Source organism: Chiroxiphia lanceolata, chromosome 4 (assembly GCF_009829145.1).
Source record: "Chiroxiphia lanceolata isolate bChiLan1 chromosome 4, bChiLan1.pri, whole genome shotgun sequence".
Taxonomy (NCBI): domain Eukaryota; kingdom Metazoa; phylum Chordata; class Aves; order Passeriformes; family Pipridae; genus Chiroxiphia; species Chiroxiphia lanceolata.
In genome coordinates, this window is record NC_045640.1 from 45,979,624 (window position 1) to 46,004,164 (window position 24,541).

The following is a 24,541-nucleotide window of genomic DNA, read 5'->3' on the forward strand; positions in this document are numbered from 1 at the left end:
AGTGCCATGAGCAGGTGAGGAGAAGTGATGGGGACCCCACCTCAGCTGCTAGTGATTCACTTCTGTATTTTTACATTGTTGCAGTTATACCAATACCCTGTCACTGGCAACCCCTTTTCTGACCAGCAGCTTCCCCTTTGAGTGGAGTCCTAGGCGTGAGCGGGCATTTGTCAGCTATGTGCCCTATGTGGGGTCGCAGTATCTGTCTTTTAAATTGCTACATTAATGACATTGAGTTTTCTCATTTTCTTGATTTCCATGGCCCCACCCCTTCCCTCTAATGATGCAGTTCAGAACAAACAGAGACGGATATTCAGCCTGTTGGGAGGATGAGTGATAGTCCCAGCTTGGGGATGGAAGTACAGTAACTGGCTTCAAACAAGATTTAACATGGTCATGGAACCACAGGCATGGAAGAACCTCTTCCGGTCCATTTCCTGCCCCGGGACAGTATCTGAGAAGTTTGTCATCCTTGGCAAGAGATAGTGCAGTTGATTATTTAGTGCAGTTAGTATGGTGTGTATACTTACCTGTATTGAGGAGTGCTCTTATTTTTTCAGACTTACAGTTTTTTACAGTTATGTTGAATTCTAGACCCGTCTTCTAGCTTGCTTCCTTTCCATCTAAGGAAAATAACTTCTGAATTTACATGTGCATGTGTTCTGTCCTCTTGTATAGGTCACTATGGAAGATGTTGCATTTTTAGCTTTGTTTTTAGTCAATAATATTTGCACTTGGCCATGACACTGCTTTGTGAAAACTTTGAATGTTTCATTTGAATATAAAGCTAATATTGTTGACAGGCTGGCTATCAAATCACTCAGCAAAGAGTTCCTATTGCGGTGAACGGAAGTCTGTCGTACTGTCTCTGCATAGACAGCAAGATGAGCCAGATGGTGACAAAAACTGTGAGGATTAAACAAATTCAGTTGGAGCAAGACAGTGGAAAAAGTCTCCATGATGACACAAGGAGCCAGACTCTCGTGGACTTGAACAGGGCTGGTAGGCTTGGATTATTTTCCTATTTTTTTCCTCCTTTTGGTGTAAGATGAGTCTTTAAAGGTAAATGGGTGACAGGAAACAGGCAAAAAATAAAAACAGCCTTATGTCTCTCTCTTTTCAAGTAAACATTCACTAAAATGACTGTTACATTAGAAGCAGATGAATACTTGATTTTTTAATGGCCAGTGGACCCTTCCCATTGCTGTTGGTTGATGGCAACTGGCTATAGCAAGTTGGAAATCTCTTGGCTCCAGTTTACTCAAAACTGTATGTGTCGCTCACATAGAGCCACTCAGCTATTTAAGCTCTTGCACTGTATGTCTTGTTTAAAAAAAAGAGTAAAATATCACAGACCCAGGGAATCAAGTTTGTATATAGAAGGAGCAGCTGTGGGAATTTGTCATTGAATGAGTCAGACATTTCTTTTAATTATTAGCTTTGAAAAAAATGTAAATTTTCTCTTTTAACTCGGAAATTGTAAATGAAGAGATCCAAATTAGCACACAACATGGGCAGCAACCTTACTGGCCTAGCTAACTGAGGCAGTGCTCGGGTGTCCACTGAAGTTAAGGGCTGTGGCTGCTCTTATTCTTTGAAAGCTGGGTTCTGAAGCTAAAATTTAGACTACATCTGTTTACAGTTCTGTCATTTCCAAAATTAGTTTAAGATAAATAAATTTGAATCTGGAATTCGATTGGCTTTAAATGTTCTTCTAGAGAAAGAAGAGGAATGGGTCCTTCTGATCTGCATGTGATGAAAGGATGGAGGATTGTCTATGGTTTGTTACTTTAAAAAAAGAGGAAAAGTTTCTGTAGTAGTCTGCAGCTGGGCAGGTCCATAGTGACAGTTACTAAATAATACATGGGGGTATATGGTTGTTTGGTTGTTTTGAAAAAAGCCCAAGTTCTCTCATGTATTTAGCCAGTTGCCAAGATCAAAAGCTGTTGTTGAAAATCTCCTGTCTCTTTCCTCAATAGGAGTTGGTCTCATGGAAGTTGTCATGGAGCCTGATATGTGCTGTGGGGAGGAAGCAGCTGCAGCAGTCAGAGAGCTTCAGCTCATTCTTCAAACACTTGGGAGCAGCCAGGCAGTCATGGCAGGTACTGAAGGGGGAAGGGCATGTTTCTTTGTCACCAGTAATTCTCTGCATTTGCAGGAGTTTTGCAGGTTCTGGTTATTTTGCTCTGTGGTTGTTTATAGTGCATAGCCTTTTGTAGCTGTTGTTTTTACAGTCCTCAGAGTCTGTCCTAGTGTCTGCCATGCTTCAGGACTCCTTATAGGCCTGTCTTTGTCTGCAGAACTTTGCCGTGCTAGATGTTATATTTCCTCACACAGTAATTTACAGAATAAACCTAAGCAGGAAGAAATGTCCCCAGGGTTCTTGTGGTGCTTCTCCCTGTCTGTCTCCATCTTGATTGCCACAGCACTACAGCACAGAAGATCCATAGTAGGGATTAATTGTAGAGTATGGAAGTTAAGGGACAAAGTAGTGGGACCATGAATCATCTTCTAAGTTGTGTTTTAGGTCTCAGCTAGTCATAAAATCAGTGTAGAAAGTAAACTTGGGCTGCTGTTGTGGATGAGATGGAGTAAATGTCAGCATGACGCAGACATGGTGCTGGGGTTAATTTTAGACAAGGTTACCTATCTTTCTGAGACCGGCTTCCTCTTGTAGGAACCCCTGTTTCTGGCACCAGCTTTTTCTGAAACTTTAAGGCCCCAATTCTGCTTTTGCAGAAGCATAGCCTGTGTTCAGCCTCCTAACTGGTGATTCTGTCTCACATGTTTCTATTAATTGGAAAATTCAGGTCATGCCATTTTTCCTCAGTCCTCATGTTACCAAAATTTACAACCAGCCCACGGTTACAACTGGCATACAGCAGGCTTCTGCTCGAGAGTCCAAAAGTATGGTTTTAGGCATTCATCCCCTCCACACATACACATAATTATCAGCTGCTTATTAGTGTTCACAGTGTAAGCTATATTTTTGCCTGTGACAGTTGGCCTCACTGTCTGGCAACAAATTCAGTCCATTATACAAGTGGATACAGAGAACTGAGTCAGTGGCCCATGTATCACCCAATAAATGGGATCCAGTAAATGTTGGCTAGTGATGCAAATTTAATTTAATGTAGGCAGAAATAATAATTGCTAGACATTATCTATTTCTCTGAATCTTTTCTCACAGTAGTGTCTCTGATATCAAATGAGGCACAGTTGTCAATATTAAGCAGACAGTTTGCATGCTTCTTCAAGGGCCTTTGTGGGCATAAATATATACCATGATTTATAACTATTGAATTTGGCCCTCAGATTGCCATTGGAAATTGCATGATGATACCTTTTATCACAGAGAGATTTCTGCCTTTATAGGAGTATTGGAAATATTTTTCTTCCAGAACAGATGGCTTTAAAAGTATTTGGATTTTTTTTCAAGGTGAAGGTTTTAGGGTCTTTCTGCTGTGGTTTTCCCTCATTGTAATTACTTTTTTTTCAAATAAAGGCTTTACATCCTCATAATTTACCTTCATTCTACTTGCATGTACAGGGAAGACAAGTGCCCAGTTTTATCAGTTTTTATGTCATTAAAAACAAACAGATGAAAAGATTATTTCATTGCAAAGTGAAAGGAAAATAAACTGGGCTTAAAGGAAAAAAAAGATATTTTTTTTTAAGAACATTTGCAGCCTGGCTCTCCTTTTGCTTATGCCTGATTAACTTTATTGTCTACAATACATCCAATATACAATCAAATATATTGTCTGCGTACATCCAAGTAGAAACAGGTTGTGTCTCAAAATAAAACAAGGGCAGGACAAGACTGTTCCCCTTTTGGAACAAGTACTTGTTTCAACCCAAAAAGGGAGCACATGCACAACACTTCTCTTGAGAGAGATGTTGGGTCAGTCCAACACCTTTGTTCTTCATTTGCGTGTCTGGCAAGACTCTACGAAGACAGAAGACATTAGTGTGCTGTCCTCCAGCCTGCTCTCACAAATTGTACCCAGGCCTCTCTGGTCAATTTAAATCTGTTGACTGGAATGGATTCTGAAGCTGTACCTGTCTTCACAGGTTTAACTGAGCTCTTTTGCACTCTCATTAATAATGCTACTGTATCTACATAGTAGGTGTTTGTTTCTTTTTATCTGTATTTGAAATAAAAAAATAAATTTAAAAAAACACAGGGAAAGGCTACGGGTGTGTAATGTGGGAAAAATAATGTTTCTTAACATTCCAGAATGTAATACAACCTCCGCTGTTTGTTTATTCACAGCAGTTGATAACTGTGGCAAGCCTTTTCTTCTCAGAAGGGATGTTGTTAGAGGGGCAATACTTAGAAAGATAAAATTACAAGTTACTTGTGGCTGAGTCACTAAAGATCTCTAAGGACATTAGTCCATTTTGGACTAAAACTGCAGGATGCTTTTATATAAAACTTTTTATTCAGTTTCAGCTTTTGGCAGCCAGGGGCATTCTGGGGGCTAAGATTGCGCTTTCTTGAAGGAGAAAATTACAAAAAAATCCACTGCTTCTCACATTTTGTCCTTGAGCTGTAAATTTCCAAGAACACCTTAGTAAATCTGTTCAACATAACCTTAAGTTCTTGTGTTCCATGCCAGGATAGTGTATATCCATCAAATTGTAATTCTAAAAGGTATTTTTGTGCTGCTTTGAGAGGAATGGAAGCTCACAATCCACCACTTTGCTTGTCTAATTCTGCCCTTTATTTAAGAGCTGTGATTCAGAAGCTCTTTTCACTGTATAGCTTAGAGGATCTGTGCTGCACTGCACCATGCAGTTTTCTGAGAGGATTTATGAACCATGATTTTAAAAAAATTTTAAAAAAAGCACAAGCATTATTCTCAGAAATATTTTGAATTATTCAAGGCAATGCCTTGAAGTACAATCAGAAGCAGAAAGCTATGATGAAATGGTTGTTGCTCCTTTCTGAACATAGAGAAGTCTGCTATTAATACTTTGCACATAACATGCAGTTCTTAACGCCAGTGTACCGGGCAGACGGTTCTGTTGATAAAATTTCCTTTTACAGAGGGTCAGCTGAGAGTGGATGCCAATGTTTCTGTGCATCACCCTGGAGAGCCTTATGGAGTGAGGACTGAAGTGAAGAATATCAATAGCATACGATTTCTGGCGAAAGCAGTAGGTAAATGGTGGTTGCTTAATTACAAGAGCATTGTAGATATTTTATGTGGTCTGAGATGAAATATGTCAGCTCCTGAATGCAGGAATTTGCTTTAAATGCCCTGACTGGCTTTACCTGTGAGTCTGTTCCATGCACCTTGCCCGTGGGTTCAGGAGTCCCATTTAAGCTTAGGCTGTGCCTGAGCTGCCACATCATAGTTTTCAGTCCTGTCTTCTAAAGGACCTTGGATCTGTTTTGTAGTCCTGTTCCCAGTCCTGTATCAGGACTTAACTCCTGCTGCTTTTGACTGAACTCCCTGAATGGACCCTGGACTCGGCTCACCCCCTCACCTTGACTGAGACTGTCAGTGGGCCTGTGTTAGTAGCACACACCCCTGCCCACGCTGTTCAGACTGGCACTAGGACTGTATCAGACCATGAGGGCACTGCCTAGGCTCTGGTCACTCTTGACTCCTGGTTTATCCCTCTTTATGGAGCAGCCCCACTCTTGCTGCTCCCTGATAGAACAGATCTTAGTATAGGGTACTCTGGAAATAGCAGCCATGTTAGTGTGCAGGTTTTGCGAGGTAAACTCTCTTCCTAGCATGTTTAGTACTGATATATGGTAACAGTGGTTTCGTGTCCTCCAATGGAGAGAATTGCTTTCCAGTGATGTGGAAGTTCAGATGCAGCTTGGGTATGAGCAAGAAAAGATGATTGTTACATCTCCAAAAGAAAACTGAACTGAGTGACTGCAAGGTCACTAGGAACGTATGGCTTGGCTGCAAAGCCTGGGAGAAAATGGTTTCCATTTAAAGGAAATGAAAGAAGATGAGGAAAACACACAAAGAAAGAAACAGTGCTGGAGAGAGACAGTGACTGATAATTCTGCCTATAACTACTGCTGTTGATTTCATTGAGGTTAAAACCACAAACTATTTCATTATTGTGTAGCAGTGAAAAATGAATTAGTGGAGTGCATGAACGCTATTAGTGTAGTCTAACAAGCTTACTCTTTTTTCTTTTTTTACTGTCAGACTATGAAATACAGAGGCAAATTGAAGAACTTGAAAATGGGGGAACAATTCTGAATGAAACAAGAGCCTTTGATTCCAAGCTTGGGTGAGTTTTTATTTTGGAGGAACATAGGAATAGCCACTTTAGAGTGCCCCAGATACTTAGTGATGTGATCAGGAGACGTAATACAGTATTACTCAACTTTTGTTTTCTAAAGGTAATGTTCACAAGCATAGTCTCCTCACAGGTAGTAATTTAAAGCTGAGGCTTTTTCACAGCAGATTGTGTGCTGCATTAAAGCAGTGTCTGTGTGACAGTGACTGCCCTCTTCAATGACTTGCACACATTCTTTGAAGTAGTTTTAAGAGGCTCTCCTGATCTTCATGAGGCAGTTTTTGTGTTTTTGCCATAAAACCAATTCTATGGTACCTCTTACCACACTTGTTTTCTTTTTATTTTAGGTGCACGGTACCAATGAGAGACAAAGAAGGAAAACAGGATTATCGGTATTTTTTTTAAATAAAGTTAACATTTCATGAACTGAGAATTCATTAAATTTCTTAAGTGTAGTCATTGTAATAAGGATATGTAAAGTTAGTCAGTATAGTGAGCATGTATTGGAAGCTTACATTCCACTGGAAGGGGCAGAGACCTATCAAAGTAAGTCCTAGTCTGAGCAGTCCAGATCTGGAACTGTTTCTTATCTCTGCTAAAACCCCTAGACCTTTCCCAAAGACTAAGTTGGAGTACTTGAGCTCAAAGTAGGTAAATTGAAGGTTTACTTTGTGGACAGTACAAGTATTCTTGAGAATGCCTGACATAAAACATAAGAATATTCTGAGTTCAGCATTGCTCCTGCTTTAAGTAAATACTGAGGGAAATGGTTTTCAGATGGCAGGCCCTGTCTCTCCATACTTACATTCTGTGATCATAGATCACAATCGCTGCTTGAAAGTCCTAACTGCTATTGAAAGGTGTCAGCATTCATAAGCAGGTTTCTGCCTTGAAGATCTTTGTAGATATAATGACGATGTTACCTTGCTAAGTACTTTGCCTTCCACCAGTGTGAGATGGCAGCCATCAAGACATAAACAGTCACCTAAGAAGGATTTAGCTGTAGGGCAAGGGGGCAAGGCATGAGTCCTGTTGGAAAGCAGTGCTGCTGGGAACAAGTGCTGAGGCAACACTGCAAGGCAGCAGCACACCTGCTTAGGGTCATCTTGGTGTTCATCCTCCTAGTAGTTCCCTAGCTTTGCATCACAGAGATGGTCTTCCCAGAGTTCACTTCCCACATGGGGAATTGTAGTTCTGCAGGAGAACTTTCAGAGCCTCTTAGCTTTGGCGTCTCTGTGTTCCTGTTAGATCCGCGTATATTCTACCACTGGTCTTGCTACAGCAGAGCAATGACTTTGAAGACATCCCACAAACTTTGATTTTAAATCTGCTTTTTAAATGGTATTTTTGTAGAAATGCAGCAGTGATGATTTTGTGAATTCCTTGTTATGGTAGGGGCTGGCATGAGGCTTATTTAAAAAGACTAATTTGAATAAATGCAAAAGAAAATTCATAAAAACCTAGGCAAAACTGATGAGGCTAAGATATTTCAAATAAAGACCATAAAACTTATTAGTGCTAATGTTACGATCAGTATTAAACTGTAAACTATGTTTTTCAGGGGTTTTTATGTAACTTACTGCTGCACATTATACATTAAACTTAAAATCTGCACATTATACATTAAAATAGAAAATATTATAGTAAATGTAGAGGGTGCCCAATGCCCTTTATTCCGATGGTTTTGAACCTCTCATTTGATCATGTAAGTGTGAAGTTTCTGCTTCAATCGCAGTTATCTGAGTAGTTTGAATTGGCCTTCTCTCTAAGGGAGCCTTTTGTTCTGTGATGGCACTCTGCTGAGCACAGTGACTTTGCTTTTAGCACAGCATGAGGTTTCATCAAGAGTTTTGAAGTTTGTCTGGAAAAGGTTACAACCTGCCCAGATCACTCCCTGCAGTTGGCTGTCAATCTGAGTTCTTCCCTGCCAGTCCACTCCCATTTTTGTCCAGGTCCACAATTAATACTGGATGCCAAAAGGAGTGTCTTATTTTTATATCTATTATTAGTGGTGTTATTGGCGTTTTTTATTATTTTGGGTGCAGAAGAGTTTTTCTATTATAAACTCTTTGACAATTGATGGCAAATACTCAAAGAAAGAAAACAGACACTTTGCACCAGTTCAGGGCCTAGTCCCTTTCTACTTACCAGTGATATACCAAGTCATGAATTTTTAATATTTTGTTTATTTGAAAGAGTGATTCAACTTTCAGGAAAGTATAAACTTGTGATGTAAATTTTATTCCTTGTTGTTTAGCTTCTGAGTGAAAATAATTACAAGGGAGTTTTTCTTCATTTTTACTAGGTTCATGCCAGAGCCAAACCTTCCTCCATTGATTCTGTACGATGCAAAATCTTTGCCAGCTAATATGAACCACCAGCAAGTGATAAATATCGATTGGATTCATGAGAGACTTCCTGACCTTCCCAGTGTGAAGAGGGAAAAGCTTGTTGAACAGTATGGGATTCTTCCTGAACACAGCTTTGCCTTATTGGTAGGTCTATTGATCAAGTGCTGAAAGAAGCTTAGAAACTTCAAAGTTGCACAGTTCTTGAAAAGATTTACAAATGTCGTATTAACCAGCTGTCAGTCCTCATGGATGTTTTTATTTGGAAGTATGTCTGATGCATACTTTGTACCAAGGAGCCATATACATAGAATGGTGGAGAAATTAAAGCAGACACTACAAGCCTAGAAGTGTTTCTCACGCAAAGTGCAGTCAAATAACTATTATTTAATATTGATCTTGACTGTCTACACATCGACGCACCCGTGACTGACTGCACCAAATGTACAACTTCTGGTTACAGACCCTTGGCTGCAAGTGCCTTCTCCTCATCTTTGGGCCTGATACAAGGCTGGGCACATTGACCATATGTAACGAATACGAACCAAAATCCAAAATCTAAATCTTTCAGCTTCACAGGCCCATTGATCTATCGTTCAGCTTTATTTATTCTTTCTTTATTCTTTGGGAAATACACCAGATGGTTGCACAGCATCAACTTTGACCTCACAGCGCAGTTTACCAAGGGTGGGTTCAGAAGAGGGGATGAGAAGGAAAAGGATGTGGCAAATACAGTTATAAAGACAGAAGTGACAGCAAAATCTCATAACCTCCAAAATTATTAAAAAGGACTTTGAGGTTCTTAAATACAAACTGTGGCATCTCTCTTTGCCAGTGATAACTCTGGGGACGGGGCTATACTCACCAAAGATTAGACACTTCACATAGCCAGCTAAACTAGGAGAGTGTCCTGCTTTGGTTACCTCTATGATTAGTGGAGACAGAAGGAAAAGGACTTTTTCAGAGTGAGATTCAGAGCAGAACCGTAAGTACTTTAAATTGTCCTCTGGAGGAGTTCCTTTCCTTTGACTGTAAATGGAGGGAGAGCAGTGCACATAACTTCCTCATATCCCTTCTTTGTGTGTCTGTAATTTAACACACTTGTACAGAAGCTGATTCTACAGAAAGAAAATGGTTCTTTATTCTGAAGGAAGCTGTTAAGAAAACTGCCTTTGTGGTGCTGTGCCATTTTAGTGAGTTGCAGATGTTTCACTGTTTAGTGGGCAGGTGAGTCATAAGTCTTATCAAAGTTATGAGACTGCAGTGAAAGTATTGAGAGGTGTTAGTAGTTCTTACCTTTCTATTTCATTGTATAAGCTGTAAAATGTGATTTTGCAGCCAGTATTCCTGTTCATGTATGCATTTTTTCATGTCAACATATATCTCACATATTAAAATAGAAATAGGGGTAGACAGGATAGATAGGTCCTGCACCTTTTTTTTCTGATTTCTTCTTCTTCCTCTCTGTGGTGAGTTGACCTGTGCCAGCTGCTAAGCACCACAACTGCTTGCTCATTTTCCCTGCCAGCTGGACAGGGAAGAGAGTAGGAAAAGCAAAAGTGAGAAGACTCATTATTTGAGATAAAGACACTTAAGTGAGGGAACGGGTAAGGGAAAAACCCAAAAGTGATGCAAATGCAGTCACTTACCACATCCCACAAATGGACTGATGCACAGCCAGTCTGCAGCCAATAACACTGATTACCTCCCCCAGTACCCCCTTCCCTCAGTTTTCCTTGTTGAGCAGGGCATTACATGGCATGGAATATAACCTTGGTCATTTTGGGTTAGCTGGCTAGACTGTGTCCCTGCCTTTGTCTCCATCCTTGGTCTACTCACTGTGGGGAACAGAGTGGAAAAAGAAAGTACTGCTCAGCAGTAGCCAAAACACCAGTGTGTTGTCAGCACTGCATTAGTCACAAATCCAAAACACAGCACTCTCTGTAGAAAATAAACTCCATCCCAACTGGGCCCAGTACACCCACTGCTTTCACTTGGCATCAACCCACTTTTTGTGGGTTTCAGTTTGCTAGTATGGATGGCTTCTGCTGTGTGGCTTCTGTCCTCTCTCTCAACTAGCCCTATATATTTGCCTCATCCTGCCCTTTCTTTCAGCTGTTCTCTGAAATCCATTATTGCCTTTGCTTTTTCCCTTTTATCTTTTTTTTCCTTTCTGCAACGCGTAAGACAATTAATGAGCTCCAAGCTGAAATTTGGGATTCAGCTTGTAATAAGATAATGCATCCATTTGAATGCATGAAGTGAACGCGTTCTTCATTGCGGGTCTCCTTTTATTGTGCATTAGAGTGTCAGCACGTATCCTCTCCATAAAAGTTGCTTGCCTGTTCACTGGGAGACTAGTTAACCTTATTCATCGGAAAGCGGTGTGTGCGTTGCTGCGTTCAGCTTGCATCGGAAGTTGCAGGAGATTGCTGATAGGGCCAGATGCACAAATCTAATGAGCATCCGTTCAGGTTAGAGCGCCCAGGAGTGCTCATTAAATAAATGGCTGTTGTGGAGGGATGGCTCTAAAATGCAAAGTCTGTTCTGCACCAGCTTTTTAGAGGAAGCGTTATGCGCCAGAGTTAGAGTAAACAACACCCTCCAACAAACTCCAGCGTGCAGGTTTGCTTCCGAGCTTGCTTCCTGAGCTTCCTTCTCGGACACAGTAGCTGCCTGTACATACTGTGGTGTTGAGAAACTGAGACTCCTCCTTTGCCTAATTGCACAATGGAAGGAGTAGCCTATTAATATCTTTATATCTGAAATGTCTTAAGTGTAAACTGCTAAATTTTTGACAGTTTTGTATAATTTGCAAAAATAAATGATGTTTCTGATTTTTCTTCATGCAGAGCTATTCTTATTCATAAGGATACAATTCTTTGAGCCATGTACACTCCATAGTATTTGGGTACTCAATTTCTGCATACAAGTTCTGCTTTGCTGTGTAAGCTGGTAAGCTGGCAAATACATCAGTCAAGAAGGATCTTTGACAACTTTGCCAGTTATGGTATTATAACATTTTTGTCTTGCTTCTTATTGAGTAAAAAATAAGATATATTTGCATAGACACTACTGTATTACTGTGACATTTTGTTTTCTAAATGCATGCTGAGGTCCAAACAGAAAATAGATCAGTTGTCACAGTACAGCATGAGAAAAAACCAGTATGATCACTTTCTTTCTCATGTGAATTCCAAGTCTTCTTGTGCATTTACCACTCCTCTGCTCACTCAGATAGAATTGACTGTTCTGCTTGGGCTAGTTGCTTTGGTGGAACAATTACACTGGGACTCCTTCAAACAGTCAGAAGTGGGCTGCTGTAGCAGTTGGTTTTGACCATTTTGTTTTATGACATGCCATTCTCATACATGTTGGCATGCAGGTGAACTTATGCTTATTTTTAGAATTTAAATAATTTTATAAGAAGCTTTAGGAAAAAGTTTGAACTTTCTTTAACTGCTCTGCTTATCTGCTACATGTTCCAGTTTGGTTTTTTTTCCCCTGACAATCTTGCAGATTTTTGCAGCAGTTTTTACCTCACAGTTGTTTATTGTTGGAACTATGATGGTGAAAATGGGAATAACAAAGCAACAAATGACATTTTATTTATGAACATTGAGGTAGTTTTCTTTTTCAGTTCTTTGGTAAACACTACTGATCTTTAAAAGCATAAGTTTGCATTACAGTCCCAGTGTCCCCAAAAATTGTACCCATGGTATTTGGTAAAATAAAGTATTATTTCAGGCTGTTTAAAAGGTGTCTGAAATCACTCCACCCACTAGGGGTTTTGACATCTCAGTGCTATGAAATGATCATTTTAAACCATGTTTAAAAAGAAATTTGCATCTGGTTGAAATACTGGTATGTCAGATTTCATGCCAGTGAGACTGTAATGAATAAGTTACAGCATATTTGGTGTGTAATGGGAGCACTGAGGGGGCCTGGATCACAAACATGGTGCTGCTTTTCCAGATTTCTGGTTTTCTTTCTATGAAGATTAAAATAGAGTATTCAGAATGAAGAGAGATCAGGCAGTTGGCGCTCCTGTAATCCAGCATGTTAGAGTGTGCTGCAGTGGTTTTCAGATCAGATCTACTGCAAGGGACAGGTGTGTGTTATGTGTTGGTAGTTGGAGTGAATTTGGCATGAAGAAAGTTGACCAAAATATAAAATTAAAGTTCACATAGTACAGTATCTAGAAATGGAAGCTAATCAAGTTATGCCTACGTTTTTTCTCATATGACAAGAAAATAAGGAAAATGTTTCAATTCTGTCAGTCATTCTGATGTTTTGACATTCTGCCTTATTCATTTCAGTCTAACACTGCTAGGTTTTCCTACTCCTTGGCTATAGAAAATGACAAGTCACTTTAAAAAACCTAAAACAAAATGCAAGGGAATTTTGGGAAATGTGTCTGGTTTTGTGTGTGCAAGTAGTGAGTATGGGGTTCCTAGACCTGGTAGCATATGTAAGTCTGCCTCTCTTGAGTTTTTCTGGGCTTTTCTGTGCTTGCTGCCTGGAAAACATCTGATTAAAATGCGAAGGCTGGGTATGTTTGTCCTCAATTTTCAAAGGTCTGGCAGCAGGGTCAGAGCTGTAACTCCAGCCAGGCTGTAGGTATCCAGAAATCTGAATGTGCCCACTTGTAGGGATCTGCTCTCTAGCCTGTACATGATGGAAGTGTTGGACATGCTGCATCTGAACTCTGTAGCTGCATTCAGACATGTGGCAGCCGCAGACATTGTTTGCCTGTGCATAATGTTGTAGCTGGAGTTGCTCTGCATGGAGTGTTTGTAAAACCTTCTGCAGCATGTGTAAAGAAACCAGCATTTATACTAGCTAACTTTTTCCTATCTAAATTGGACAGGTGTTTCTGTGTAAGGGAACCCACTGTTTAAATAATCAGTGTTTGTTTGTTTGTGCTATTGAACCCTGAGGTGAATTAGAAAGAGTACAGTACTTGGCAATGCATCATTCTAGTAATTCCACTTAACACACTCACAGTTTTTAATCAAGTTTACTGTACTTTGGTAATTCCTTTACTTTTTTTTTTTTAAAGCCAAATTTGTTCCTCTAGTCTGTTTAGCCTTAGTTTTGCATAATTTGATTACAAAGTAACTGCTAGTTAAATTAGTAAGAGCACTGGAGAAGAGAATTACATCTGTATGTCTTATATAGATATAGGTTTACCTTGGTTCACAAAAGACCTCAGTGGTTTCCTAAGATGAGAACTTAGTTTCTTTCCTCATGGTCTCAAGGTAAAGGGGGTGGGTCTGATTTTTATCACACCAGTTTTACAGCATATCAGACATTAATCTAAGTACATTTTGTTCTGTTTCAGAGAACAGAGAGCAGTAGTTTGCAGTCTTCTCAAAAGCCATACATCATTACCAATGAAAAATGTGGTATCCAGAGCTGTTGGAAGTTTGTGTTGTGAAAGTTTGGAGAGGGAAAGTCTAAAATTCTGTATTGCTATGGCAATAAATGGCCTTTAAAAACAAGGGCATATGAGACTGATGGGATATGTGTGGATGGAGAACTCAGGCTTTGGTTTAGTGTGTACCCTGCACTCTTTTTGCTCATAACTGTTCCAAGATCTGGCTGCAGTCAGTATGTGCTTGGGAAATGTTTTTGCTGTGATGACTATACTTAGAATAGCTCCTTGGCTGTCTCTAAACTGTTACCTCTCAACTTCTGAGAGCTGGCTTGTCCTCCTGTGTGTTTATGCCACACACTGAAGAAGGCCAGTGGCATGCTGGATTTGGATTTCTCCTTGAAAAGGTAGGAGCTGCCACTTCATACTTCTTCAGCCTTCAGTAAACCTAATGAGTTCTGTGCTGCAGTTAAAGACCCATCAATAGCTTGATGACAAACACCATAGCATTCAACAGACTGTGCAGTATCTGCTCTTCTAAAAACAATCTCGGATTTCACTTAGGCTATAAATTGAATCCCCTACTGTCATATCTTCTGAGCATTTAAGGGTGCTGTGGAAAAGCTTACATAGCTTCTCTGAAAAAAAAATGGTAGAATAAAACTCTGCCTCTTATAGTATGACCTTTCCATATCATTGAAGGGGAAATGTAAGCTACACTTACTAGTTCCATCCAAAACAAATAGAAGTGATTGCAACATCAAGAGTGAAGTATCTATAGACAGTTTCAGGAAAAATCTGTTTGTGGTAAAAAGTAGCATGACAGCATGTGAGATGGCAGCATTGTATTTTCTAGCATTATACATTTGGGAGAAAGGTTCTCCCAAATGCTGATTTTAGGGAGGTGTTAAGAGAAAAATGATCACTCATTTGTTGGAAGTTCCACTGAAGCAGGCAGGCTGACAGATAAGCTCTATGTATCTGTTCTAGGCATAAGATAGTTTGTTTGCTGCTATGTTAATAAAATTACTGCAAAGTTTTGTGCCTTTGCAGTGAATTCACAACTGAAGTTTGCTTTAGGATTGAGCATTTATACACCGAGTGTAATTGTATAATTAGTTGTAACCTGTAACCTGTGTCACCTGCTCTAGGTGATCTTGCCCTGGCAGAGAGGTTGGACTGGATGATCTCCAGAGGTCCCTTCCAACCCTAATGATTCTGTGATTCTCTGATTTTGTAATCATGTTTGCACTCTGGTATCTCTGATGCGTTTAACTTTTCTTAAACAGAATGAAGATGGATTAGCAGAATTCTATGAAAATGTGGTGAAACAGACCCGAATGAAGCCAAAGAGAGTGATCGGCTGGGTTCTGAATAACCTTCTCAGTTACTTGAAACAACATTCCCTTACAGTAAAGGAAAGGTCAGTCTTTGTGATTCATACACTGGTGAAACAAAGGTGATCCTTTTCTCAAGTGCCATGAATAATACCATGTCGCTCCTTTGCCCACTGCTGCTTTAGTTGTTACCTGTTAAGTTTGTTACACCAGGCAATGCTGTGCAGGCCTTGGCACTGTCATCCTGAATGGAGTCAAACAAGTATGTTGCAGAGAAGAGGACCATGTAGTTAAGAGTTGTAATCAGTCTTCTGTCTTTAGAATATGATGATGGTAAGGCATAGTAGGCTATCTCAAATACCAAACTTGAACACAGAGTAACATGAGGAAAAATACCAGCTTGTATGATTTTTAGACAAGCAACAGTAGCATAGATATATTACGTCACCTTATTCTCTGAGGTAACTTCTCCCTTTCTCCCTAGTCCAATCAGTTCTTTTCTCCTGGCTGACCTTTTGAACCTTCTAGAAAAAAAAGAAATTTCATCTACAGCAGCAAAGCAAGTAAGTACCTTCTTGATTTTACTGTACTCTGAATCTGTGGCTGCTTACTCCAGTAGTATAGCAATTTTATAATTAATAGTGTACCAGTACAGTGGTTGCTTCAGAAGAAAATTGTTTAGTGGTGATGAAGGATGAATTTTGTATCTATAATATAATAGATGCAAATGCCTTGTGTGTGTTTATTATCTTACAGATACGTTGCATATTCAGTGTTAGAAGGGTATAGAAGCCAAATAGTAGACTTAAACAGTGTGAACTGAAGTCAATTAAATAAATCCTCCTTCTGAACAGAGCAGACACTAGATCTCAATTTCACAGTTCGAGTCAGACCTGAGTGAAAGGTCAGTGGGAGCTAATCCATAGCTTGCAGCTAAGCTGAGAGTACCACTTACTACGTACTAAGGGACAGGAAGGTTCCCAAGCATTAGCAGGTGGAAAAGGATATAATTCACCTGAGTGTAGTCACAAAAAGAGTTCTTCTTTGGTGTACCCCAGAGTCAGAAGTGGGAGAGGTCTGGCCTTTCTTTTATCCTTGCCTCTTTGAGCAAGTGCTGTTATGAACCTCTCACACAAGTAAAGATGGTACAGCTCGTTTTTTTTAAAATATCATGTTGCTTAGGACAGTCTGAAAAATCAGTTCTTGATGATTTATGTCTAAAATTGTGAGCTGGTTTTAATGGATACAGTGACTGCTGTGTCTATAGTAAAACTTTGGGGGTTTTTATGATGAGGAATAATTAATCATTCAACTTAAATTATTGCCAGCTCATTTATGTGGAATACATTGTCTTTTCAGACTAATTATTATACTCTAGATAAGTGCAATAGGAACCTGTTTGTGTGTTTATCAGTGAAACTATTAATTAAGATATTTAACTTGCCTTAACTGCTTTCAAACTTTTAACGCCCTGAAATATATGGAGCAGGTTTCCATCTATCTAACACATATCCATTAAATCCAAGTACAACTTTGGAATAGTATTGAAGTCAGTTCAGGGTTTTTTGCATTGTTATAAACCAAGTGTAACTGTTGCAAACATGGCTCTTTATCCTACTTGGAGACTTTTAAAATTTCTGGTTTGTTTTCTTTTTTTGGAGGTGCTTGTAGTTCTTAATTAAGTTGGTCTCCTTGTTGGTCTGTTTCTGTGGATAGCCAGCTGCATAAAACAGGCATCATAAATAGGGATATAAGTGCCTGGCTTCAGGCATGTGTGTTTAGAAATTTTGTATTGGAAAAGTAAAAGCTTGAAAAAGGAGATAAAGTATTAATAGGAAAAGCATTGGAATGCAGAGCAGTTCTGTGCCTGAGGGGTTGTGGCACACCCATCAGTTTGGTGTCTGCATTTGAAAGGGAAGCTTCAGAACTCCAGTCCTAAGTCTTTTCCTTGTGGAGGTAGGGATAGGGTACTAATGCTCTTCTGTGGAAGTTTTCTGCCTTGTGATATATTTGTGTGCCAGCACTTCTGACAGGTTATGAAATGTCAAGAATTTCAGAGATGCATTTCTTGTTTAATTACCAACTCCTTGTAATGTGCTTGTTGTCCTCGGTGCTCTGAAATTGGACACAGAGAAATCACAGCACTGTTTGCCATCACCCGGTGATGATGCTATCAGACTGCAGAAACCTTGCCACATTTAGAAAAGTATTTTGGTTGCCTGGATGTCAGAAGAGTAACAAATGTTTATAACAATTCTCAGCAGTAGGCAGAGATGCTGGTTGGCCTGAGGGCAGAAAAGGCTATATATACACACCAGCAGATGAATTGCAGTACTTGGGGAGGGGGAGCATGATGTGCAGTGGCAGACACAGATCCAACAGGAGAGGATGGAAGGGTTGGATGGGGTGAGTGCACAGACATGTGTACACATACGTGCTCGCTGCGGGAAGCTGTTAAAGGCTTAAATTTTTTAAAAGGTTTTGTGTTCAGTCTCTGCTGTGTAAAGCAGTTAAACACAGGCAGATAAAAGCTGTGAGCACTGACTGTAGACACAGAGCACTGTATGGTGGGATGCATGTGCCAAGCAAAGGGCACTGTGTGCTCACATAATTACCATGTTGGTAATTACACAGCTCACGCCCAACTTGCCATCAGTGTCCTACTCCAGAGGTCTCTGAAGCAGTTCCAGGCTAGTGTGCCCGTGCAAAGGCAGGAGCAGCTTCCAGGTCTGTGGGTGTGCAGGTATGTGGGGGGAGCATGTCCTGGATCGGGGCAGCTGTGGCCCACCACAGAGGCACCATTTTGAAGCCCACAGTGGGAGGTGTTAGTACTGCTCACCCAGGGCTGAAACCAGTCCGATGGGGAGTGTCTCTGAGATGGGGCCTCACTCCTTATTTGCCTGGATGGCAGCAAGTGCATCTCTGGCATGACAGACCTGCCTTTGAGTTATGGCATTGTGGGAAGAGGCTGGTTCCTGGGCCAGGGAAGCAGAAACTTTCCTCTGCTGCCGAGAGCCGTGCTGGAGCAACTCCGTGTGGACACCCTTGTCATGAGTTCACTGGGGATCAATGCCCCAGTAGGCCATGGAACAGAGCAGAGCCCAGGTTTTGCTGGCTTCTGCAGTTGCATAGGTCACCCACATAGGAATAACTTCAAAAGACCCACTGGGCACTCCTGCTTTAAAGTAGATGGCAAGGAAATGAGTACAGTACACAAACCTAAACTGAACCATCTGCTTTGACAATTACGGCTATACCATCTGGAGGACTGGACCCAGCCTGCCCCTCGCTTCTGTGAGAGGCTGAGGGACAACTGCCAGACATCAAGGCTTCCGTCACTGGAAATGAGAGATGCCCACAGGACTGACTCGAGTGGTGCTGCCTGCTGCTTCCTCCCACCCTTGGCAGCAAATCACTGCAGACAGGGTTTCCAGTTGGAGCGTTCCTAGGCACAGCAGTCAGCTGGCACGTTCACCAGTTGCAAAATGTTTGATATGATGCCCATGGCAGCCAGACATGTGAGTCCTGATTAATTCATCTTGACCAATGCTGCTGTGCCTGCATGGGTAGAAACTGCAGAACATTATTAAAATCTAATCATGCTCAGGCAAGAATCAATAGTAGAAACTGTTGAGATTTCAGTAATGGAAATGAGACCTGAAATTCACATTTTGGCTCTGGAGACTTCATAATTTGATCCTCCTGTGCTGGTGCAGGCAGTTTGTGTAAATGAGTTGAAATCGTTTTTTTAAACTGCTTTCTTTAGCTTCATGCTCCTTGCCAAGTGGAGAGACACATTTTTAAAAAGTGCATCTTTGACAGGTCTTGGCCACATATCTTTCTGCTTTCCTACGTACCTGTAAACAAGCAAGGGCCTTGATAACATTGTTGCTCTACTAGCTAAGTGGAGATGCTTTCTACCAAATGGAGTAGTACACATGATGCAGCTGTCACACAGGGAAAATCTAGTGCCTTCAAGGTCTTTAATGGCCAAGCTTTTCTCAGTGCCAGGAAATATTGGCATAGGCATAACAGGGAATCAGAGCTGGATCTCTGACTGTCGAGCTGTCCTGCCCCTGCTCTAAGTCAGCCTGATGTATGAGTTGCTCCTGAATAACTCTGCCATGGTCGGCTGTGTAGATTTTGTTTGTTGCAGATTTCCCCCTCCTGCAGCCCATGGCATTCTAAAAATCCCATCTGCCTTTTTCCAGGAGACTGAAAGGGCTTATTCATTGTCCACTCCTGATTTGTGCAGCACTTAGACTCTCCAGGGTGTTTGCTATGGGCTGTGCTGTGCAATGAGGACAGAGCTCACTCTGAGGATGATGTACAGTATGGGTGCATTGGGAGGCCTAGAGGACAGAAAGCTTCCTGCCTAGTCCCTCGAGGAAGAAGCAGAAGGGCTGCCTGGGGTAGCAATGGAGAGCCCCCCCAAAAAAAAAAAAAGCAAGAGGCTCAGACAGGCTGAATCTCTGTTGGATGTAGTGTATTTCTTTCTAGGAGTATTGCAGGTAGCACTGGCATGATGACTTCCAAGTACTGCACTACAAAGAAGATCTTGTAGAAGACATTATATACAGCACTGATTTATTCAGTATAAACATCTGAAAGCTTTACTTACAGCAGTTGTAACTCTGGCTGCTTATCAGTAACTTCAGTATCGTGATCTGCCTTTAGCCCTCTTAACAGGGAAAAATTAAGATGGAGCTTCCACAATGCAGTAGCATATCACTACCCTCTCACAGGGTCTCCAGAAGAGTGATAAGATCCCATAAAAAGCTTTGGGGTACTGCTGGCAAACAAATCACCTCTTGCAGGAATCGTATCAATGTGTGGTTCTTAAATATATGTTGTGGCTACAGAATTCAGCTGAAAGTCTTTTGTACCAGAAAATCTGTCAAGCTGAAGAAAATTGCTGGGGCAGTTAAGATACCAACCCACATGCTTCTTTTTTTCCCGAGTTCTCTTGCTACCCTGTGAATTATTTAACATTCAGTTTGAATGCTCCTCCCAGCTTCTTCTTCATCCTACAGTGAATATTTAATGCTGAAATTTTGACATGGCATCCATTTTCATACTGGGACACAGCAATGGCACTTCAGCTCAGGATGGAGCTCAAGGAGCTGTTTTAATAAAGGTTTTCTTACTCTCCTCCCACAGCCCTGAAATAAGAGCAAAGGGAATACAGCAAATGACTACCCAAGGAAATTGTTTTTTTATAAATGTTCTCTCCTCTCAAGTGTATTCCAGGGCAATAGCCCGGCCGCAGTGTAGGAAACCACACTAGCATTAACAAGTGATTATTCCACAGGCCTGGGTTTGCCCAGCAGTCCGGTACTTGGAGATGATGCATAGGTGGGCTGGAACTGCTGCATTCATTCTGCTTGGCACCATTTTTCTTCTGCTTTGTCATATGTATCCTCATTACAGCTTGCTGGTGAGGACTGGTAATGGGATGAGTTACCTGCGATTGGACTTGGTACAATAGTCAGCTAATCGTCATTCTCGGGTAGAGCCATTGCTCATGGAGGTGCATTTCCTGACTGCTCTCAGATAGTTCACATGAATAATGTGAGATGAGCACGAGTGCTGCTGGAGGAGCAGCCTTGCAGTCCGTGCCAGTCTCTGCTGGGGTGGCCCCTCTCCGTGCAGCGAGGCACATGGGGCTGTGCTCAGCAAACATCTTTGGAGATGTACCGGCACTGGCAGCAGCAGGCAGGTCCCAGGACTGTGGGAGGCTGCAGAGCACCAGGGGTGAACCATTAACCTGTACTCGTGCAGTAAGTGATGATTCTTTGTCTTATTACAGGATGCAGAAAAGGAGGGGGAGAGTACAAGGGCTCTTTCAGAGAGGCACAGGATTAAATCTTGGGTTTGTTCTCGTTTAGACAATCTGCTCTTGCTTTAACTAAAATCTAGCTTCTTGGATCAGTAACTGAAATACTGCATGTAAACAACATTGGTAAGTCAAGGCACTGACCTTTGCTGCTTTATTGTGATTTTCAGGTGCTTGTGGAATTGTGGAAGGGAGAAGGGAAGACTCCTCTTGAAATTGTTAAAGAACAGAAACTTCAACTGTTACAGGATCAAAAAGAGCTCGAACAGATCTGCCAGGCAGTGATTGATAGACAAGAAAATGAGGTGATTATGATGGTGCTAGGAACCTTCTGCACTGTGGCAGTCTGTGGCACTGAAAGGGCGTTAAAATGGCCTCTCTCTTTTTTCCCTTTTGATGGCATTTGAGCTCTAGAGCCAGAGCAGTAAAGCTGCTGCCAAGATATTATCAGGCTTTTCTTCTCCTTTCTTATTTTACTAAGTGGATTTTTTGAAATTGAAGCTTGCACAAAATGATCAGCAGAAGAAATTATCAGTCTGGCTAATGTGCTAAGTCATTCTGAAAGACCTTAAAACTTTAATGTGGGAAAGCAAAACTACAGGGCCCTGTCCCTCTCCGGCTGTACTGCCATTAACCTGACCCTGCCACCTGACAAAAAACTCTGATTTTTGTGTCATCTGTTGTGATATTGGGGCAACACTGCTAAACTGTTCTGAAGCCGGAGACTGAAGTTACCTGCCAGCAAGGCATATATTAGTTACGGAATTAGAGAATGCATCAGAAACTGGCAATGCAAAAATTTTACTTGTATCTGACTCTTTTTGTCAGATAGAGTCCTGTCCCCATGCACTGCCAAAAAGACAAGTCTAGCTCGCTGTCCTGCCTGACAGTGGCTGTGGGGTGGGGAGGAGCCAAACCCCATGGCAGCAGCAGTGGTGGCTCCAGAGCTGCTGCCCACTGTGCTGTTCTGCTGGGCTATGGAAGCAACGTAAATGCTGCAGTAGGAAAGATGGGGGGAGGGGGAGGTTGGCTCTTCCCCATCTCCTTGGAAAGACACAGCAGCCAGTGTGGCTCATCGGTCTAACAAGGTCTGAGCTGGAAAAAAGGGAAAAAAGCCCTTGTTGCTCATGAAGGGGAGGAGTTGGAATGGATCTTGACAGAGTCTATATAATCTGCTTTATAAAAAACAAAATGAAAACAAGTGCTTATATGTTCTCTGGAGCAAAAATGTAAAAGCAGAAGTGAATAGCTTACTTCTAATATAAACAATGTCTAGCTACATTTGCCATTTGGAAAAAAACATTAACATCTTTTGAGAACAATACCACCCACTCCAGATCTCATTGGGGGATGCTAACAGCTCTGCAAAAGGTTTTGATAAAGAAAATGAGCTTGCAGTAGGTCGGCATGACCTCCATCAGACTGACTCATTTGCAGAGCCTGATAAAAGTGCTGCTGTATTTTCAGGCTGGTAGGAAAGTACAGGCGTGGACAGAAGGGATGTTAGAACCAACTGGGAAGTGCAGGAGCTGCAGATCCATAACCACACTCCTGTTTCAATGCATTTTGAGAGTAACTTTTTTCAGAATGAACTAATTTAAAAACAGCTGCTCAAGCCGGCACTGGGCACTTTATGACAGTGCAGTATCTGGATTGCACTGCGCTCTGCCCCACATAGGTAATTACTTGCAGATCCAGAGTAATGAGTCCTTTCCATAGTGTGACATTACAAAGAAGATTTTAGACTGACAATAATTCAGATACTGTAATGAGTAGCAATATTTGCATTTGAGTTTGCTATTGGCACAGTTGGTGATTCCTATGTTCACAGCCCTTCCCTTAATATCTGCAAATATGACATCCTGTTTAGTTGGCAGCTCTTGTGTTCTACCCAGTAACTCCAACAATGTAGAGATTGTCTTCCCTGCCACAGAAGCAGTATGAAGGCCAGATGCTTGTCTTTCAGCAGTAGGCTCTCCTTTAGGAATGCCCAGAGGTGACATTTCTGATCCTTTTAGCTTTTAAATATGGCCCTTGCAATTTTGCAAGTGATTGTGCATCAGTCACTTGCTGTCTGATAGCCAGTTGTATTTCTGACCAGTTAATTAATTGTCACGTTGCAAAGAATTCTGTGCTTAAAGGAAGCAACACATTGTTACAAAAACACCTACATCTGTTCTTTAAGGACCTCACAAATATTATCAAATAGGCTATGATTTGATGCAAATTACTTGTTAGAATATTATATTCAGTAAGAAGGTAGATCCTATTAGCAAGAAAAGTCCATCTTTCTTCTCTGGCTCTTTTCCAGAAAGTTGCTGTTCAAGTTGCAGACACTGTTAAAATCCAGGAGTGTTTTCGACTCTTTCTGTAAGAGGAGCTATTTTTATTAATTGTAAGGCCCTGCTTCTCTGGGGACTTGCTGTACTCTCATGGGAGCAGAGCAGGAGCTTATTGCAAAGCTGAAGGCAGTTTTTATAAATAACACCTTAGCCCAAAATGTAGGGTTCTCTCACAATGGTCCAAAAGACAAAAATATTCATCCCCTGTCTGGGAATGAGTGAAGATGTTCAGTATTCCTGTAACATTGTTGCTTTTTTTTTCTTTAAGGTTATGGCGATAAAGGCAGGAAATTTAAAAGTTTTAAATAAGTTAATTGGCCTGGTACAAAGAGAAACACAAGGACGGTCGAATCCTGTTCTGGTGAAGCAATTATTAGAGAAGAAGCTAGAAGTAGCCACAAGAGAAAAACCACACAAGTGACTACAGAAACATGTGCTTCGTTCTGTCTGCAAATGCACTTTGGTGTCTCCTCGTGTAGCATCGGGCTTGTTGGTTTTACTTCAAGCAGCTCGAAGTCCCAGCCTTCCCTGGATGCATCAGCCAAAGGCAGATGGGCCAAAGAAAAGCAGATGATACAGCCATTTGCATCTCTTTCACTTTGATGTGGCATTTGGAAACGTGATTTCCACATAGCCCTGGGAAGCAGGCTCCCAGGAGCGTCTGTGAGTATGCAGAAAGCTGAAGCTGTTTGGGTTAGTTTTCTAATAAAGCGGGTGCAAACTCAGCTTTTCTGGCTGCCTGTTTTTGAGAAGGGAAATTCACAGATCTCAAATACTCAGTGTGGTGGTGCACACTAGTAACTCACTGTGAATTAGTGTGAGCACGCTCGTAACAATGATTAAAACGCCTAGAAGACCACGTCTGCCTCGATGCCTAACAGAATGGAAAAACATTTCCCTCCTATCATTCTTCCTGGTTTCTGAGGGATGGTGAAGGGATGAAATCACTAGCTGCTTAAGTGTGTGCCTGAGGCTAGTGCCACAGATAGAAGTGCCTGCATCCCAGTGTGTCAGATTGTTTGCTT

At 41.2% G+C, this 24,541-nt stretch overlaps 1 protein-coding gene across 2 annotated transcripts in view; it reads left to right on the forward strand.

The window, feature by feature from the left end:
* GATB (glutamyl-tRNA amidotransferase subunit B) overlaps nucleotides 1-24,241 on the forward strand; it is a 43,087-nt gene extending 18,846 nt beyond the window's left edge. Inside the window, exons 4-13 of one of the 2 annotated variants that reach the window (XM_032685741.1) lie at nucleotides 804-1,002; nucleotides 1,980-2,102; nucleotides 5,054-5,167; nucleotides 6,183-6,267; nucleotides 6,624-6,668; nucleotides 8,582-8,771; nucleotides 15,291-15,424; nucleotides 15,823-15,901; nucleotides 21,345-21,479; nucleotides 23,785-24,241. In XM_032685741.1, coding sequence (XP_032541632.1) covers nucleotides 804-1,002; nucleotides 1,980-2,102; nucleotides 5,054-5,167; nucleotides 6,183-6,267; nucleotides 6,624-6,668; nucleotides 8,582-8,771; nucleotides 15,291-15,424; nucleotides 15,823-15,901; nucleotides 21,345-21,479; nucleotides 23,785-23,937 — 1,257 coding nt within the window. In that variant the 3' untranslated portion in view covers nucleotides 23,938-24,241. The remainder of the gene's footprint in view (nucleotides 1-803; nucleotides 1,003-1,979; nucleotides 2,103-5,053; nucleotides 5,168-6,182; nucleotides 6,268-6,623; nucleotides 6,669-8,581; nucleotides 8,772-15,290; nucleotides 15,425-15,822; nucleotides 15,902-21,344; nucleotides 21,480-23,784) is intronic. The other variant, XM_032685742.1, reaches the window with a different exon arrangement.
* Nucleotides 24,242-24,541: the final 300 nt, after the last annotated feature.